Below are 18,819 nucleotides of genomic sequence, written 5' to 3' on the forward strand. Positions count from 1 at the left end.
CGCATCTGCAGCGAGCGATAACAAGTTTAGACGTCCCTGGTGACGCCGGTCTCCTCTTCCCGCCCAGTGCACAAAAGCCCTCATCTCAGTGACCCACCAAAGCCTTAGCCCATGTAAAATCCCGGAAAGGGGGAGGAGACTAGGAAGAAGTGGAGGGAGGCGTACAGCACAGCTGCAGCTAACAGGTTAAAGGAAGAGCACAGCAAGCTTCTGCTTTCCCACCACTTTCTTTCCATTTCTTGTCGCTGGATCTTCAGGGAAAACAGCCACTGAGGTGAGATATTTTTGTGTGAGTGTGTGCTGTTCCTCACCATATTTTAGCTCGAGTGTTTTTTTTCTTCTTCTTTCTTTTACTACGACATAAAGACTGCTCACGAGGAAGGAGATGCTCGCGACCTTTACTTTAAGAAGCTGTAGGTGTTTTTCTCTTTAATAAGCTCTCATGGGAACATGAGAGGGAACTTTAATGACGTCTAAAGGGGCAAAAAAAAAAAAAAGCTTAATGCTGACATTTAGTGGCAGTTAGCTGCCAGTCTTGGGCTGACACGGGGCACACCCACTCCTTTTATTTTTATGATTTAGGTCTGAAATACTGTGCATCAGGGACAAAAGGGCCACGACTTTGAACCCAACATTGTCAGGATTGTTTTGGACCTCTGGTCTGTGTCTGGATATTATCCGTGAAGCTTTGTGTCGGGATGCCACATAGGGCACATTTACACACAACCTCGAGTCGCTCGCCTTGAACGCATGACCGATTGAAGTTAAAAATTCACGTTTGTGTTATTGTCGCTCTCTGCGCACCCTCCTCCAGTCCTGCTGGTTTCTATTACACCCACCCCTCCCCTTTTTTTCTCTTCTTCCCTTTATCCTTTCAGTTTCCCATAGAAACCGTGCGATTGCGTCGGGAAGTGTGACCTTATTTTTCTTCCTCCGCCCAGAAAAGCTCTGCACCATGTCTGCTCCTGGTAAGTGCCTAGATTTCACATTTATGCTGACTTTTGTTTTCAGTTTTTTCTTTGGACGAAAATATGAAGACGTAAGAGTGTTTTAAAAACGTGAGCAGTGTGGCGTACTTTAATAGTTTTAACACTTTGCTTCCATTACGTCACGCTTTGTAAAATGCTAGAAGTTTTCTCACACTTGCCCTGTTAGCTTTCCACTAAACCCAACAGCCTGAATAATGAGCACACTGTCCAGCCCACACAGTAGACTTCTGAAGGTGGGGGATGTTTTTTATTTTTTCTTCCCCAAGAAATTCCAGGAATACTTTCTTGAAAACACGTCAGAGTCTTTGGCCCAGCAGACTTCTCTCACTGAGTGGAAAAGGTGAAAGGTGCTATTGTTTGTGTATGCCAGCGCAGTGGATGCACCCACACTTTTTTCTGTTTTTTTTTTCTTTCTTTTTTTTCTTTTCTATTAAATGTGAAGTAAAGAGAGGGATGTTGAGCAAAGGCAGACCACTAGCTTCACACTGTCTAACTTCCTTTTTAAACTTTCATTACACACAAATGGCACAAGAGGTTGTTTTTTAATTGTAGTCCACAAGGCTTTATTACAGCCTTTGCCAGCAGACTCGTGACTAAATGGGCTTTTCCAGTCACCCGGTCTTGTTCGTTGTGGTTGTAACGACTCAAAAGAAAGTAGTGCTCCACTCATGAAAGTAAATCTTTTTGGAATTTTTTGGCATTCAGACAACAATTCTAATGCCGAGACAGGAGGGGGGGAAAAAACAACACAAAACGTTGTCAGCTTTGTATTTATCCTTACTGCTGAGTGGGAATATCAAGTGCAAACTGATTGAAAACATCATTTTATAGTTTACATGTATTCTTCACTGGTGACTGAGCCTGACCTGCACATAGGTGGTAAAGCAGTGAGGGGAGCATAAATAGAGCAGGGACAGAATCTGCATCGGTGATGGCGTCACTTCACTAGAAGGATCCTCCCGGATCCAACCAGAGATCTTTTGCTTGTTAGGTGAATATGTAAACCAATACTAGTCATAATATTAAGTAAACATGGGGGGGAGAATCCTTCCTCTTTCCCAGGCAAAGTACTAGCTGTCATGTCCACCTCGTTTTTGAGTGTCTTTCTCTGGACAGGGTTTAATTAATAATTTGATGGAGGAATAATTTCAGGAATGCTTTTCTGAGTAGTTTCTCGCTTCTGGTTGTCCATCCCTGCCCCCGCCCAGTGCTTGTAGTGCTGTGGAGACACTCCGAGGGAGGATCTGCTTAGCTGAGCTCATGGTGCATTTTCACCCTTCCATAGGAGTCCATGCTCACTCACAAGAGGAAGTAAAATTTTTCTAGATGAGACTGTGGAAAGATCATCAGGCACTCCTGCAGCTGCCTTCCTCTCACAATCTTTTACTTGGTCGCGCGTGTGTGTGTGTGTTGGGGGGGGGGGGGGGGAAACCACAGGCCAGTGACCTTTAGAAAAGTTAGACTCATGTGCTTCAGGTAATTGCACGATGTGAATAAAAACCAGTTTGGCCAGTCTTGAGACCAAAATCCCTCATTGACATCCCATTCCATTTAAATGCGTATAGACCTTTTTGTTTAGTTTTTTTTTCCATTACCAGTATACTCGCTGCGATTCACATCAAAAAGCACATCTGTAAAGAACATACAGTGCAGAAAAGCAGCTCAGATATAACATTCAGAGAGAAACCCAACGGGCATGTGGACGCTCTCGTCAGCAAAAACAAGCTGATCTAAATTTGATCTTTCTAAATTCTTTCTTAATTATGTCCTGACTGCTGTTAGAAAACGGCACAGCACACATACTTTCACATGACGGTCTGTCAGCAGGTGTGACTCAGGAGGCTCGTCACGTCATTTGTGTTAAGGCAGTGACTTTATGGTTGATGCTTCCTGTGTAGTAAAGTGAGCCATTAAGTAACCAATAATTTCTCTACGAGCAAAAATGTCTTCAGCTTCCTTTGTCTTTTCTTCCTTGGGCAGTTCACAACTTTCCCCAAACGAATATCTGGTAAAGGTACATTTTGTTTTTTGGGGGTCCCGTCATAAACTAGAGCTGTTAACCAAAGTCAGTTTGTCATTTATATTTCTATATAGATTTATATATTTAAAATAAGCAGAAAACACTCATATTGGAAAAGACTACAAACACGGGAAAGCGAGATTACAAAGCTGTGTTGACCTTAAAATGAGTTTTCTGTGTGTCTCATTAATGCATGAGGAGCCCCACTTTGATCCCAGGTGGAGACACACATCTCCTGGTGTAGTAAAAAAAATAAATCTGTCACACTGAAATATGTGGAGCTACCCTTTGTCAATAAGGGTAGCTCAATAATCTTTGCTGTGCACGTAACCTGGTCAGAAGCAGGTTATATATTCAGTTTTGGTTTAAAATGGGCTGGAAGTGGCACGTTTTTACTGATTCTTTTATTTACAGCACGTTGTAAGCGCGATACAGATTCTCTGCTGGCTACTATGTTTTGCAAGAGCAGCTTGTAAAGCCGTATCTTGGAAAGATCGGGAATGAAGCGCAACAGTAAAGTTACAGCAGCTCACACTGAGCTTTGCAGTGTCAGAAAATCTATAAAAATGATTTGAGATCAGATTCTAATGTGTTGCTAAGTCTGTTTTACATGCCTCCACATGTCTTTTATTAATATATGGGATGTTAATGTTTATTATTAGTTAAACGTGTAGCTGTCGTGTTAGGGGGGGAAAAAACTAGAGCACCATGCAGTGTTTCAATAATTTTCTCAAATTAAAATGTTAATTTTTACTGCTCTGTTTACTAAATCGCAAAATCAACAAGTTTCTGCAGCTTTAATCTCTTTTGTTTGTAACAGTGGGGAGTTTCACCATTAGGTTTTTATTATCATCGCCATTTATCATCATCATTTGATAATGTCTCTGATTGGTGTAGGAGACACTCACAGGGAGGCAGAAAGCCCGGCTTAATAGAGGAAGTTGATAACCATCATCGTGATATTGGGGTTTCAGGTCAGGCCGGCTTACACACAGTTCTCAGGGCTAAAGGAAACCGTCCTCAGTACAAGTACAAACGACCACCACGATGCATTAGACTTGCACTATTAAAATTTTCTACATTTTCTGCCTCTCCACCACACCAGATTTCTTTTTTTTTTTTTTTTTATCTTGTCTGTTAAAATCATAGCAGCAGTCCTATGATAGTGAAACTATTAACATTTTTTTTTAACCTTTATTCTTGGAAGCAGGATAAGGGAAGGTGGTTAATAAAATTCGGCATTGATTTTCCATTATCTCAGACATCTCACATTTTACATTTTACAGTGGGGCTTAAATGCTGTGTTCTAAACGAGGTCTGTACTATGGAACGAGATATGCGTGCGTGTGTGCACGACTGTAGTAGTGAGGGGAAATGTGTCTTTTTACACACCAAAGACTGATCGGTCAATGCTGTATAATTTTGACCAACGTTGTTGTCGTTATGAAGTGAGAATGATCACATTTTTGCATTTTAAACAAGGACATTACAAAACCATTCGACTCAGTTTAGACGTTATTGGCATAACATATGATCATAAGGACAGCTGTGTTCCAGTGGACCTTGCAGTTTATCTGATAACAGCGTTTTACACATTCATAAAAGTAAGCAATCCCCAGTTAGTCATTGTTATGAATCTTGTGAAAGTGAGTCCCATAGCACACAACAGAGGTGCAACTGGCCCTGTGTAGGGTCTTATGGCCCCTCGTGGCATTCTCCAGGGCAGCCACAGAGTAGGCTGGCTGCTAGCCTCTTGAGACTAGTGTGCACTTATGGTTCTGTTGATTTAACGCAACAGCTGCTTTAAATAAGATGCAAACACTGTGAGAGACAAAGTTACATATCCCTGTGCTGACGGCGTCCGCTCTTCCTATCTGAAATCCTCACTTAATGTAAGAATCTTCAGTTCCTGTCCAAAAGATCCCCAAATCTTAGTTTTCACATCACATATTCAGTTTTTCCACCATGGAAACACTGACAATTGGTTTCCAACATATCATGGATCCAGTTTTTCCAGTATAGGTAGGTCATTACTGTTGTGTTGCAATCACCGGCCAATTAGCTCTGCCCTGTCTACTAAAAAAAAAAAAAAAAGGGGGGGGGGGGGAAGGGCGGATGATTCACAGCGTGCGCACACACGCACTCACACTCAGCAGAGTAGCTGCTTCTAGCGAGACACTCGGCGATCACTGCTCTCAGCTTCTCTCTCTGCTCTGACTGGAAGGTAAGAACCTGGAGACGACCAGCCGTGGTCAACGCAGCTGGTCTATAATCCTAAACAGCAGCTTCAGGCTTTTGACTCTTATATCATTTTTATGTGTGTATATTTATATTATCATTCATACTCAGGGTTGATGGTGTCTTTTAGTTTTTTGTGCCCTATCTTACATATTACAGCTTTATTTATTTTCCTTGTATTCTCTGGTTGTTTTATGGTAAAATTGAGCTCTACTTTCTAAAGTTTGACTGTCATAGTTTGTACAGCAACAACTGAGCTCATGAATTCAAATTCAGTCAAATCAGACTGTCGGTATATCTGAACAGGTTTTGATTGTGTCTATTTTTTTCCCCCTTCCAGTTTACCCAGGCGCTCCAAACCAGCCACCCTATCCCATGTCTCAACCCGGCGGAGCACCGTATCCAGTTCCTCCTGGATATGGAGATCCCAGTCAAGCCCCTGCACCGGGCTTCAACATGGGCTATTCAGGACAACCTGCGGTCATGTACCAGCCAGCACCCATAGGGCCAGCTCCAGGCCCTGAATACGGTGGCCCACCAGGGGGGATTTCACCAGCTCCTGGAGGTCCAGCAGTCCCCGTTGGTGTCCCACCTGGACTTGAGTACCTCACACAGGTAGGGCAGAGAAAGGTTAAACCAGTGCAGTTTTTTGTTGTTTTGTTTTATATGCTGTCCTGTTCAGCAGCTTTTGGAGTCACAATTATGATCTGAATGCACTTTTGTGCCAGACATATTTTGCTTTTCCAAGATGAGCTCTGAAAATTCACTGTAGGCTCCACTTGTTCACGTCTTTCTTTTATCTATCTAGTCATTCGTTCCTATTAGTGTTATATCAGGCATTACATTGTATGTTTAGTATTACAATATCCAAGCTGACAGGCAGATTAAAAAAAAAAAAAAGAAAAGTCAGTGCAGTCAGGTGATTTTGAGAGCTACGATTGGTTCCACTGTCTTCTTAAATGTCACAAATTTTTTTTTGTCACGAACTCTTAAGTAAACTTTCTAACAATGACCGATGACTCAGTTAATCCTTCCATTTTACTTGGAATTTGTATGAACTTGAAAAATTGCTGGCCATGTGCGTAACCCGACACAGTTCCTGGATCTGTTGCATGCCAAGCAGTAAGAGAAAAGGTCACATGTTTAAGACTGTAGTGGGTAAAAGTAGTGTTTTATAGTTCTGTTGGCTCACCATTGAAATACTTGCAGTTTGCTGCACTTTTTGGTGATCATTAATCTCAACTAGGATTTGTGACACTAAAGTCAGTTTCCTTTTTAAAACAATATGTGAGGTCATACGTGCTTTTAATTGTTTTTAGAAGGAAGAGACTTTCAGATTGCAGGATGTGCCACAGAGTTGCCTTTTTTCAGTTTGCTTTCTCTCCTTCGGTTTTAGATTGACCAGATCCTGATCCATCAGAAAGTCGAACTCCTGGAAGGTGAGGCGTGCATCTTGTTGAACACAGAATATTTAATCCTTCAGCAGCTCATAAGCAGCAGTGTGTGAGGCTTAAAGCCTCTCAAGATGAAAACGAATGGAAGAAAAATTATATCTGCCCTTGAAATTCCTTACTTATTGTTACTTCATTGCTCACCGTTTTCCCTTCTCTTTTCCCAACCACGCCCAGCATTCATCGGTTTTGAGACAAACAACCAGTATGAAATCAAAAACAGTCTGGGTCAAAAGATCTACAAGGCCAAAGAGAAGAATGACTGCTGCACCAGGAACTGTTGCGGCTCTCTGCGCAGCTTCGACATGAAAATAAAGGACAACATGGACAGGGAGGTTATCCGTCTCATCAGGCCTTTCCGCTGCGTCTCCTGCTGGTGTCCCTGCTGCTTGCAAGAGGTCAGTCCACTCTAATGTTTCTGTGTTTGAGTAGAAGTGACTTGGCTAGTGTTGAAAGAGGTTAATGGAGTCATATTGCATTCATTTACCACACCTAGACCAATATTGTTCCCGGTCAAAAGCATTTTTGGTGTGAAATCTGAGTACTCATCCATCATATCTGGATTATTGTATTTGATCTAGATGTGCTGGTTAATCTTTAGCTATATTAAATATCTGAAGAGACTCAAATAGGGAAGAATAAACTCTTTACTTTCTGTAGCACTCTGTTCGTAGTTTATGTTAAGACATACCTAATCACTTTTTTTGATTAAATAAAGATAGATACAAAAGTTAGATCAGATAAAGGCAAATAAATTAAGACATTACAGTTTTATAAGGGGCAATGATTTTTTTTTTTAATGTAATGTAGAAATTAAAGGAAAAATCTGAAGATTTTAAGAGAAACGCGAGCTCTGTAGTTTATTTTGTGACACTTACACTTACAACAGCTCATCTCCTGTTCAGGATTTACTTCTATTCTTCAGGAATGTTTTTAGTGGAGCTGCTATACAAGTCTGATTTATTCGCCTGCCTCTGTTAACCCTGCTGGATTTAAAGTAGTTTTTAGGGTGGGAAGTGGGCTAATTTACTGCTGATTGGTCCAGGTGACCAAAGAAACTGCTCTGAGTTATCAGTGTGCTCTGTCCTGGAACCAGCTGCATGCAGATTAATGTTCTCTGCATTGACAGTCGATTGGAGCTGCAGACCCTGCCTGTATCATTAGTGATAATTGATGTGAAATTGGAGTCAGTTTGACGAGGACACTGGTATTTGCTTTTTATGCACGTTTGAGTTTTATGGTGAAATGTACAGAGTGCACAGTGTAAGCAGTTAAAAGGAGGCTTCCAGTGAGCAGTCAATGCACTGTGGAACAGATGCAGACAGTTTAATTTCTTGAATTTCCCTCAGAACATCTGGTATCAGATGGTTATTTATCGGTTATTTAACACAACCTCTACAGATGTTATGAATGGGGATGCAATACATAAAGGCTGATACTGTTTGGTACCATGCTGTAAATATGCTTATTAAAGGTCTTGAATTCAACACAGGGAGACGGTGTGGACAGACTCGCTATGGCTTCTCTTGGAGATGATGTTAAAATAACTTTGTTTTTAAGCACGAGCTCCCTGCTCTTGTGGCTCAGATCCAAATAACATGTAAAAAAGCTACTTATCAACACGTCTCTAACACATTTACAGCTTAAATTTAAATCACAAGGTTCTGGCATGGCCGGGCCAGAGTCAGTATCAGCAGGAAAAGCCACGTCCATTATGTCGTCCTTCACATTTCAAAAGCTGTCCAGAGGGTCAGATCTGAGTCTTTGCCAGGACAATTCTGGCCCCCAAGACATTTGAATTCACCATAGTCTAGTGCATGTTATAGTGCATGTAACAGACGTTTGATACTGCTACTTACAGCCAGACTGGAAGAAAACCTTAGTCCTGTGTTTAAAGTAATAAATAATTGTTAGTCTTTTCTCATGTAAAATACAGAGGCCTATCAGTTCTTCGTTCTTCATAACAACCTGCAGCCTCACAGTGCCAGTGGTTCATACCTTTGCCTTTCCTCTCTTTGTCTTGAGTTACTGTTGCCGAGTGGTTGCTGCTGACCCGGTGTTTCAGTGCCTTTGTGTGCCACTCTGCTCAGGCAGGGTTTTGTTAAGACCATGAATGGCCCTTTTGTCTGTCCAAACTATTTCCTAGACTCCCTGATCCTTTGCCATACGTCCACTGAGACCTTTTTCTCTTTGCCCTTGTGTAATCACATCGTTAGTGGTCTGTCTACAGAAAGTTCCCAATGGTACAAATCTAAGAAGATATCCAATCATACTGCAGCTCTCGGTTTAGTGCCCAGACAGGAACCATGTGAGATGCATTCCCTTTGTTTACATGGTTTAACAATCAAGCAGTCAGCCTCACTTATCATTCCTGCTGTCCAGCATGACACCGCGTGACGTTTTATTTATAGCTGTCAGTGTCCAGGAAAGAGAGCAAACGAAGCTCTGTGAAATAGCTTTCTAATTTTGTGCAGAGCTACTATGTGTCTAACTAACTATGTGACCAACAGATGGAGGTCCAGGCTCCACCTGGGACCACCATAGGGTACGTCAAACAGGACTGGCACCCTTTCCTGCCAAAGTTTTCCATCCAGGGAGCAAACAAGGAGACACTCATGAGACTGGAGGGGCCCTGCTTTGCCTGCAACTGCTGTGGAGATGTCAACTTTGAGGTGAGCTCAGAGGGTCGTTGTTTGTGGGGGGAAACCGAACTCTGAGTAAATTTCATCCATCAGCCAACAGTGATTTGTTACAGATCCACTCAGATAATCTAAACAGGACTGGTAACAGTCACAGAAATGTTGATGATGATTTTAATTAAGTCAAAGGAATAGTTGATAGTTTTGGAAAACACTTTCTATTCACTTTATTGTAGAGTTTAGTGAAAAGGTTGATACGACTCTTATCTGTCCATAAAATATGAGGGTACACCTCGAAGTCAGGCTACTATCCAGCCTGTGCAATGAAAAAATTAAATCTTCCTATTAGTCTCACTTCCTGGTTTCCCACATGACATCCTGCACACATTACTTGAGAATTGACATGATACAACTACTGGCTGCAAGTAGTTGTGATTAGACGCAGGGGAAATGCAATTGTAGGGAGGCTAAAGCAGCTTAAATAGCAGATCAGGTCAGCTGATCTGCCAGGATTGCAGCAGAGCCTACTTTTTGTCATCTGTTTGCACAAAGGTTGTGCTTGAGATTTTCTTTATTACGTAATCTTCTTGTGTCTTGGTGAGCTTGCTTGTCAGTATTTTCTCCCACTCGTCCAGTTACTTTTCCAACACTAAAGAGCATTCATGGAAACACATTTTTCCCATTAGTTTGACACCAAGTGAATGATCCTTAGTGCTGCTGGTGGTCAGATTGTGTTACCTTTCATAAGGACCAAAAAAGCTGTTTTATCTCCTGATAAGTGCATGTTAAGCTTTTATTTCTCAGCAAGAAGGCAAGAAAATTTTAAACAGCAGCAAGGCTGATGTTTTTTCCATTGTTTAAAGAAAGTGTGTGCGACAGGATTAACAACTTGTGATGAACGCTGGTATTATTTTTTTTTTGCAGCTGAAGGGGAAAGATGGTGGCACACCCATTGGTCGCATCAGCAAGCAGTGGAGCGGCCTTTTGAAGGAAGTCTTCACTGACACAGATAATTTTGGCATCCAGTTCCCGCTGGACTTGGACGTGAAGATGAAAGCTGTGCTAATGGGCGCCTGCTTCCTCATCGTAAGTCCCCAATCTAGAAGAACATAGTTGATTTTGAAATATGTGGTGTGTTGTTGAATAAAATAATTCATTACTTTTAACGTTGCTTTGCAGGATTTCATGTTCTTTGAGAAAGTCGGAGAGGCCAACCAGCGCAGCAGTGTGTTTTCATAACAGAGGAAAGAGGAACCGTGGGGGGGCGGCCTATGATGAAGGTGTTTTCCTGTTATGTAACATTTGTAATTGTTTTGTTCATTTGTTACCAGTCCCATAATCCATTTATATACACATACAACTCATTGTGAGTGAATAAACTCTTGATTAGATTTAAAACTTTGAATCTCTCCAAAGTCAAAGACTGAAATTTTCAGTGTTTCTGTACATTCTGTAGATGTTTCACCTCTTTTTAAGCACATCACTGTATTCATAGCAAGCAATTTACGCTACCAAATTTAAACTTGGAAACAGGTGTGGACACGCATCCTTTTGAATGTGTTTTGCTGCACTTGTGTTCACATTTCATTTCTTTCTTCTTTTTTGTCACCATCAGTTTGTCTTTTATTGTTAGTAATTTTATGTGCTTGCTCGAGCTTTATAAAGATATAACAGTATATCTAGTAGAAGTACAATACTGTTTTGTAGAAGATGTATTCATTGCTTTGCCTTCATTTATCCAGTTAAATGGTGGCAGAGTCTATCTGTCAGTCCATTGCTTTGGTATGATGATCATCATAATCTGTGTACAGATATTTTTTTTAATTTAAAAGTTGGCTTTTGTTTATTACTTTGGTGTATGCTCTACCAAACCTATTACATTCCTTTGAGCCTCCACTGTAGGCTGTATTTAGTGTTAATCAGCAAGTGTTGGCATGCAAAACACACTAAGATATGATGCTTGACATGGTAAGCCTTAAACCTGCCTTGGCTTCATTATATCAATGTCACTGTGAATATCTTAGCACAGGGGTGTCAAACTCAAATACACAGTGGGCCAAAATTCAAAACTGGAACAAAGTCGCGGGCTAACATTAATATTTATTGAAGAAAAAAAAAAAACTTCCTCCAGATATAAGAATGAATCTTTTCTTATGGACTCAAATAAGTTTTGCTGGAAAATATGGCTTCGCGGGCCAAATGTAATTAGGCTGCGGGCCAAATTTGGCCCGTGGGCCACAGTTTGACACCTATGTCTTAGCATAAGCATTTGGCGCTAACCACTTGTGGACCACAGTTCCACTACACAGAGCCACTAGCACAGCTTTTAATCTTTTTGTCACTTATCAGAAGCCATATAGAAAACCTCGACGTTAGCCACGGGAATCCCGCTCTGGTTGTTTAGCTCAGGGTGGCATCATGTGCAAATGTTAGTGTGTAAATACACTGAAGTATAATTGCAGATATGCTCATCATTAAACCTGCCTGACATTATTTTATCATCCATGTAAATAGTTTATCTTTAAGCTCAGTTTGGGCTAAATGCTAACTACAGCCAGGAGGTGCATCACCCTAAGTCTTTTTGTCATTAACTAAAGCTTATGGGAAACATTTAGCCACAGTAAACTGGCTGTTTAGCATTTAGCCCACATAAGGAAGTGACATCGTACTAGCATGTAGACATGCTAACTTAGATGGTTGAAATGGCAAGCATCTTAACTACTAAACAACCTGTTGTTAACATGTGCCACTGTTGAGGTTTTAGCATTTAGCCCAAAGCTCTACTGTGCCTACGTACAGACAGTACCTGCCTTGTCCTAATTGTGCAGTTAGTTGACTACCTTACAAAAAAGTCTGAACTAGTTAGCCGCTGTCACTTGTTTAGGGATGTGTTGCCTTTATTGGTGTGAAGTTGTGAATCACACATTTTTACCAAAGTGCACTCTTTTTATTCAGCAACATGTCTTCAGCCATGGTGCATGATGCAAAGCGCACAGGCTTTACTCTAAATGATCCTGTGCTCCCTTTATGGAGTTTGGTGGTTGCCGGTGACACCTCACCATCCAGTTTCCTTCACATACCACTGAGTTTGAACATGTGCCTGCGTAATGACATAGGGGAGAGAGAAAATGCAGGCGGAGGGAAAAATTTAAAAGCAGATGTTGAGGTTAGTGAGCATTGATCTGGCCTCAGAATGGTTGGAAAACCCCACAGGCAAAGCTTGCATGAAACACTGTAGTTCCTAAGTCCCTGGAAAGAGTTGGTGCAGTTATGACTGCTGGTACAGAGAACTAGAGAGGAGACCAGAATCTTAACTGAATCAATTGACTTGTTTTTTCGTTTTGTTTTTTTTTTTTAAATTTGGTTGCTTTGCTCTACAGTGTTTGATAGATGAGAGGTTAATGTTGCACTTCTGTGTTTAATAATCACTCTTGTTCTGGGCACGCCTCCAGCGTGAGACCTGGTTGCCACAAGTGCTTTCAAATCCAGCTAGCTGTTTGCCATCACCAACCAAATGTATTGTATGTGCATGCATAGATATATGTATATGCTGAGTGGCCAGTACTAACCAAAGCATGTACAGTTTATTTAAGTTGCGCACTCGCAGTTTACTGTTCCTCTGGAGGCTTTTTTTTTTCTATCATATATGTACAGCTGGGAGGGGCTGCAACATGTTCCCTGTGTTTTTTTTTTTTTTTTTTGTTTTTTTTTATCAAAAATGTTTTGTAACACTTTTCTTGTGATTGGACATTTTTACATATACAAGCAACGATGTATTTCTCAAATAAACAAATGCAACGATAAGCCTTTATTAAAAGCACAATCGTCTCTTGTTTTTCTGCCCACGTGATGCTGCAGGAAAATCTGGGGAAGGTGCTCTGTCGGCCTAAATGTGGACCATCTGGTTGCACTTGGAGAAAATGAGCTTTGGTTTAGTAGGGGAAATCTAGTCCCTCCTGCTCCGCCTCAAAACGAGCTCCATTCAAATCGTGCTTTTTAGCCAATTTTTTATTTTTATTTTTTAACTGTTGAATGGCATCCTCACTTCAGTCTGAACTTTCTGTACTATTTGCCTATTAACAGAAAGTTATTTATATCCATGCCGTTGTTCAGAAGCATGAGTGAAAGACAACAGCAGTGCTACTGGGTTAGATACAAAATCTTAGTGCTCCATCTCCTGGGAGCATGTGAGATGTTCATGTATAGTATTTCAGAACATGTCTGCACATGTCCACCCATCCCTCAAGAACACTGAGGCATGGCTTTGGAGTTTGTTTTCATACATGATCACCTAATATTTTACCTGCTATTGCTGTGCAAATATTTAAACCAGTTGTAGCGTGTCGGTGTACACAGGGTCAATCTTAGCAGGCAGTAGGACAAAGGTAAGAGCCTCTCTTAGAGAACTAAAGAGCCACAGAGCTGAGATCCTGTGTTCAGGCCACCAGAGATCAGTTTCTACTACAATATTTACAAATGTATTAAAACAGAAAACCTATGTGCAAAAGACGTGCTATTTAAAACCACATCATGTCATCTTTCTTCTAAGCTGTTTCAAGAATATTAGTCAGTTTTGTCTTCGCCCACCTTCAGTATATGTAAACATTATTACTTTTTTTTTTTTAATGCCTTTTTATATAGAGCATATATTGTTTTGATTTTCCTTGATGGCCATTTATATTTTACATGTATAAAATAGATTCCGATGGCTTATATTTTATCATTAGCTTCAAAAAAACAGGCAAGTGGGATTTTTTTTTTTCTTTATTTGATGGTCTGACCTTTAGTTGCTGTTCAGCTCGCACTGGGTTCCAGTCATTTCATTGAAGTGCTTTATGAACCTCGTCCGTGGTCACGCCATGTACCGCCTCCATAACCTGAACAGAGAAATGAGAACAGCAGACAGTGAGCAGGAATACTGGAATTACTACCAACCAGACAAGCTGTAGTTTACATCAGTGTAAATATGGCCGCAATTTGTTCTTCTGTCTTTTATAGTGTTCAGTACATGTACAGGACAGAAGGTGGATTTAGGCAGGGTGACATCATCTGTTGGTTTATGCTGTCACCATCTTGGTTGCTAAAAAGCTGATGTTGTGAGAAAGGCAGGTTGCAAAACCATTGCTCAATGGCAATGTGGGTAACCTGTGATTGAAAAAATTAGCCAATGAACGTGTGGCTTTATACCACAGATAATTCTCCGTTTTGAAATAGAATTTGACCAAGGCACCATTTTTATTCAATATGACTCTCAAATGACTTACTATGACTTACTGAGCCCATAAACTCAGGAGCAAAGTGTTTGCTCACAGGAAGCTGTGTCCCCATACCCTTCTATATGACTGGAACTCGTTTTGCAACCACAGCTACCATCTGTTGGCCTTCAGATAGAATGTAGATTTGAGACACTTCCACATTGCCTTCATTTTTTTTCCAAAGCGGAAGCTATGCCCATGTTTTATACTGTGTATGGTTCAGTAATAGCCAGAAAAGGGTTTCTGCACAACACATGATGTTACAGTGATGTTGACCTTTAATTTTTTTGGTCATAAAATGTTTTCTTTTTATAACGTAAGACATTTTTCAAGTGAGCACTTGTTTCCCTACAGGTGTTTCACAAAAACTGCATGAACAGGAGGTCTGACCTTCACTTTGGATCTAAATAATTTCAGTTTTATCACCATAAACACCTCCACCCCCAATTTTTGCACATGTCGAGGAGCGTGTCAGGTTACATTTCACTGTGTGTTATACTTGTATAACTATGCATGTGACAAATAAAGAACCTTGAACCTTGAACCTTGATAAAGGCATAAAATCATGTTGATCAGTAGGAATCTCATCACTTGCCTGTGCAATGAGACCCTCTCTTGTGTTCCCGTTCTCTTATTCGCTCCTGATCTCTCTCCTGCTGTCAGAGTACTCATCCAGCTGGATGGCACCTGCTCCACTCCACAGTATTGAGGCACCACGCTCTACCCCCGACAACCTGCTGAGGCTGGGGTTGTGTCTGGTTTAGATTAGAGATGGACCGATCCTAAATTACTGGATCGGATATCGGAGAAAAATAAAAAAATGTAATCCGATCCATTAAATATCAAAAAAGCACCTCACAAAACTTGCGACACGGCGTAACTCTGCTCATAACCGTAGCACGTAGGAGCAGTGTGCTCACGTGATAGAGCAGCTGTGTGTATTTGTAGCCTCGCTACCAAACCTGCATTTCATCTCTGAGGAAGTTATCCCAGAGAGAAGTAAAGCAAGTGTGTAAGTTGATCTCTGAATGTTTGTAAAGCATTCCCATGTTAAGCTTAACAACCGATATATGGAGCGACTGCCTCTTCTCTCTCCCTCCCTCTCCTGCTGCTACTTCAGTCATGAAAGTAATTAATGATCAGTTTCATTTCTGTCTGTCTCTCTTCTTTGTTTTTGGCCCACTTTGCACCAGAAAGAGGAAACCAGCGGCTGAACAACAGCAGCACGTTTAAGCTTGATAAGCTGTTGTTAGAATTTATTTAATATTACTTTCTACACCAGGATCTTTTTCTACGCAGCTGACGGCTGTAACTGTGCAGGGGCGGATCTAGCAAAATGTCTGCCATCTATAATCCAGTTTTGAGATCCCTTCCCAGACGCCTTAACGCCCACTCACATCCTGGGCCATCTGATCTCAGGAATTCGCATGATAAGGTGGGGCCAGGTTTCACAATGAACTCACCCGAAACTCTGGCTGACTGGGATCCACACCCAGTTTCACACCTTGGCTCAGGCGATTAGAGGATCATCAGGGGGTCCTTTTGTCCCTCTGTGGGAGGTCACTCCCACTAGGTTTATATCTGGGACTCTCCACCATTTGACCTTAGAACTGAAGAAGCTTCTCGGATGAGAGGTGAAACGTCTTCAAGTAACTTAAAGAAGTCCAGACGCTTTTCTTTGCAAGCTCCTTTGACTACGATGACCTGGATGACTGAGAACCTTCATAGACATATCTGAAGAGTACATAAATATCTGGTTTCAACTGTATATTTGATGATGTTGGTGTTTGGCTTGATTGTCAGCACAAAGAGGGAGAGAGAGGAACAGAGAGGGAGAGAGAGAATGAGGACAGAACAGAGATGGAACAAGAGCAGGTGAGACACACATGTTAGTCAAATGGTTGTTTGCCAAAACTCATCAGAACATGTACCTAGTGTTTCTTTTTAGATACCATTTGTTACTTTTCAAATATTTATTAAGTTTTGCAGGCTTGTTTGCACAACGAGGCTAAATAATTATATAAACTTTTCTCAATCTAAATATTGTACTTTGGTAGAATTAAAAAAATAAGTGTAGTGCAGGTCTATGATGATTTTTAGTGCTACTATCATCTAGTTCTGATTCTTGTTCTGTCTTGGTTAAGTCCTCAGTAGTCCTGATTTTGAACTGTTGTAGTCCTGTTTTAATTCTGGATCAGTTCTGGGTCTGGTTGAATTGGGGTTTAGTCCCTGTGTCTTGATACAGGCCCGACTTTGTTCTGCCTTGCTGCTTAATTAAAAAAGTAGTTTAAGGTGTCCTGCATATGTATATAGAATAGCATCTGGCTGCAGTTTAAAGACTTTTTTTGTCTCGGTCTCGTCTCAACTTGGTCTTGTCTTGGTCTCGATACCCTCTGGTCTTGGTCTTGTCTTGGTCTCGGATTAGGCGGTCTTGACTACAAGTCTACTCTGGTGACGCCAGTCTCCTCTTCCCGCCCAGTGCACTAAAACACTCGTGTTCACAGCTCAATGATCCACCAAAACCTTAGCTTTAAAATCCTGGAAAGGGGGAGGAGACTAGAGAGAAGTGAGAGGATGAGAGGCTTACAGCACAGGTTAGAGAAAGTGGGCAGGAACCCTCTGCTTTCCCCCCACTTAAGTTTCGTTTCTTGTCGTTGGCACTTCAAGGCACTTCAAGGGAAACAGCCAGAGAGGTGAGATATTTTTGTGTGAGTGTGTGTGCTGTTCATGACCTTATTTTTCTTATTCTAAGGAGCTTGGAAAGAAAGCATCTGGACTTCTTTAAGTTTCTTGAAGACATTTCTTCTATCACCTGAGAAGCTTCTTGGGTTCTAAGAGCAAATGGTGGAGAGTCCCAGATTTGCTCTTAGAACTGAAGAAGCTTCTCAGATGGTTGGAGAAACGTCTTCAAGAAACTTAAAGATGTCCAGACGCGTTTCTGTCCAAGCTCCTTAGAGTACGATGACCTGGATGACTGAGAACCTTCACAGACATATTTTTTTCTTATTCTTTCTTTTACTACGACATAAAGAGTGTTCACGAGGCAGGAGATGCTCGTGGGCTTTAAGAAGCTGTAGGTGTTTTTCTTTTTAATGAGCTCTAATGGGAACCTGAGTGTACTTTAATGACATATAAATGGGGAAAAAGGGCTCCATTAGCTGCAAGTCCTGCGCTGACACGGGGCACGCCCAATCCTTTGATTTTCATAATGTAGGTCTCCATCAGGGACAAAAGGGCCACAAGTTGGAACCCAACTTTGTCAGGATTGTTTTGCACCTCTGGGTTGTCTCTGAATATTATCCGTGAAGCTTTGTGTCAGGATCCCAGACAGGGCACATTTACACACAACTTCGAGTCGCTCGCCTTGAGGGCATAACCGATTAAGGTTAAGCATTCATGTTTGTGCAACTGTCGCTCTCTGTGCACCCTCCTCCTGCTGGTTTCTATCTCACCCACCCCTCCCCCTTTTTTCTCTTCTTCTTCCCTTTATCCTTTCAGTTTTCCATAGAATTTCCATAGGATTGCGTCGGGAAGTGTGACCTTATTTTTCTTCCTCCACCCAGAAAAGCTCTGCACCATGTCTGCTCCTGGTAAGTAACTGTATTTCACATTTGTGCTGACTGTTTTCCTTTCTTCATTGGGAGAAAATATGAAGATGTAAGAGTGTTTTAAAAATGTGAGAAAAAAATCCGGTCCACCCCCCAAAAGAAAAACTACTCACTTGTTATCACTGTCACGGTCAGCAATGGCAGACCGTGGAGTTGAGGAAAGTGGGACCCAAACGCTGGACTCTTATAGTGAAGGACAGTGGATTTATTTATAGTGAGTGGAAGAACAACAACTATGTACAGATCCAGCCTCCAGTGGCGATTCCTCTGTGAATCCCACACAGTGCACGTGTCCATAAACAGTGAAAAAGGTGACAACTACAAAACCCGATTCTGCTCCGTGATTTCCCCTCGAGACGACGCTCTTCACTCCCGACTCCTGGTGACACAAAACCACACACAGCTCAGCAGGAAACCCACAGTAGCGATGTCGTTCACACAAACACCCATCAACAGAGGTACTTTACAGGGTTAACATAGTATAATCCCGCACTGACTGGAGCCCCGCCACCTTCCTAAGCAGGACATCAGCTGCAGCTGGTGAAGGCTAACGAGCAGAAGGTGCAACAGCCTCCAGTGCGGGAACACCTCCGGGTCACAGTCCCCTCAGCGACCCAAA

The 18,819-nt window shown here is 41.6% G+C and overlaps 2 protein-coding genes across 7 annotated transcripts in view; both read left to right on the forward strand.

Annotated features, from left to right (window-relative positions):
• The first annotated feature begins 137 nt into the window (after nucleotides 1-137).
• Nucleotides 138-13,034, forward strand: LOC146675066 (phospholipid scramblase 1-like). Of its 3 annotated transcripts, none has more exons than XM_085400111.1 (8): nucleotides 138-274; nucleotides 879-968; nucleotides 5,588-5,862; nucleotides 6,644-6,686; nucleotides 6,876-7,096; nucleotides 9,209-9,370; nucleotides 10,262-10,423; nucleotides 10,517-13,034. In XM_085400111.1, exons 2-8 carry the CDS (start codon nucleotides 956-958, stop codon nucleotides 10,574-10,576), a joined length of 936 nt encoding a protein of 311 aa, XP_085256237.1. In that variant the 5' UTR covers nucleotides 138-274; nucleotides 879-955; the 3' UTR covers nucleotides 10,577-13,034. The 3 variants fall into 3 exon arrangements, with proteins under 3 accessions (XP_085256237.1, XP_085256238.1, XP_085256240.1); XM_085400112.1 differs by having other exon boundaries at nucleotides 162-274; nucleotides 815-968; XM_085400114.1 differs by lacking the exons at nucleotides 138-274; nucleotides 879-968 and adding an exon at nucleotides 5,141-5,233.
• A 567-nt stretch (nucleotides 13,035-13,601) lies between these two features.
• Nucleotides 13,602-18,819, forward strand: part of LOC146675067 (phospholipid scramblase 2-like) — an 18,228-nt gene continuing 13,010 nt past the window's right edge. The window contains exons 1-2 of one of the 4 annotated variants that reach the window (XM_085400121.1): nucleotides 13,602-13,722; nucleotides 18,091-18,182. In XM_085400121.1, the coding sequence (XP_085256247.1) occupies nucleotides 18,170-18,182 (13 nt within the window). In that variant the 5' untranslated portion in view covers nucleotides 13,602-13,722; nucleotides 18,091-18,169. Of the gene's footprint in view, nucleotides 13,723-16,227; nucleotides 16,468-17,094; nucleotides 17,286-18,090; nucleotides 18,183-18,819 lie in introns of those variants that run through there. The other 3 variants (XM_085400120.1, XM_085400122.1, XM_085400119.1) reach the window with 3 other exon arrangements.

This window comes from Rhamphochromis longiceps, linkage group LG3 (genome assembly GCF_057381845.1).
Source record: "Rhamphochromis longiceps isolate RC_006_pf linkage group LG3, R_longiceps_female_GT1.1, whole genome shotgun sequence".
Taxonomy (NCBI): domain Eukaryota; kingdom Metazoa; phylum Chordata; class Actinopteri; order Cichliformes; family Cichlidae; genus Rhamphochromis; species Rhamphochromis longiceps.

Bases quoted from the DNA above. Each gene is read 5' to 3' on its own strand.
- LOC146675066 (XM_085400111.1), top strand. The intron at 5,863-6,643 runs GTAGGGCAGAGA...CTTCGGTTTTAG, and splicing joins GACTTGAGTACCTCACACAG to ATTGACCAGATCCTGATCCA. The intron at 6,687-6,875 runs GTGAGGCGTGCA...AACCACGCCCAG, and splicing joins GAAAGTCGAACTCCTGGAAG to CATTCATCGGTTTTGAGACA.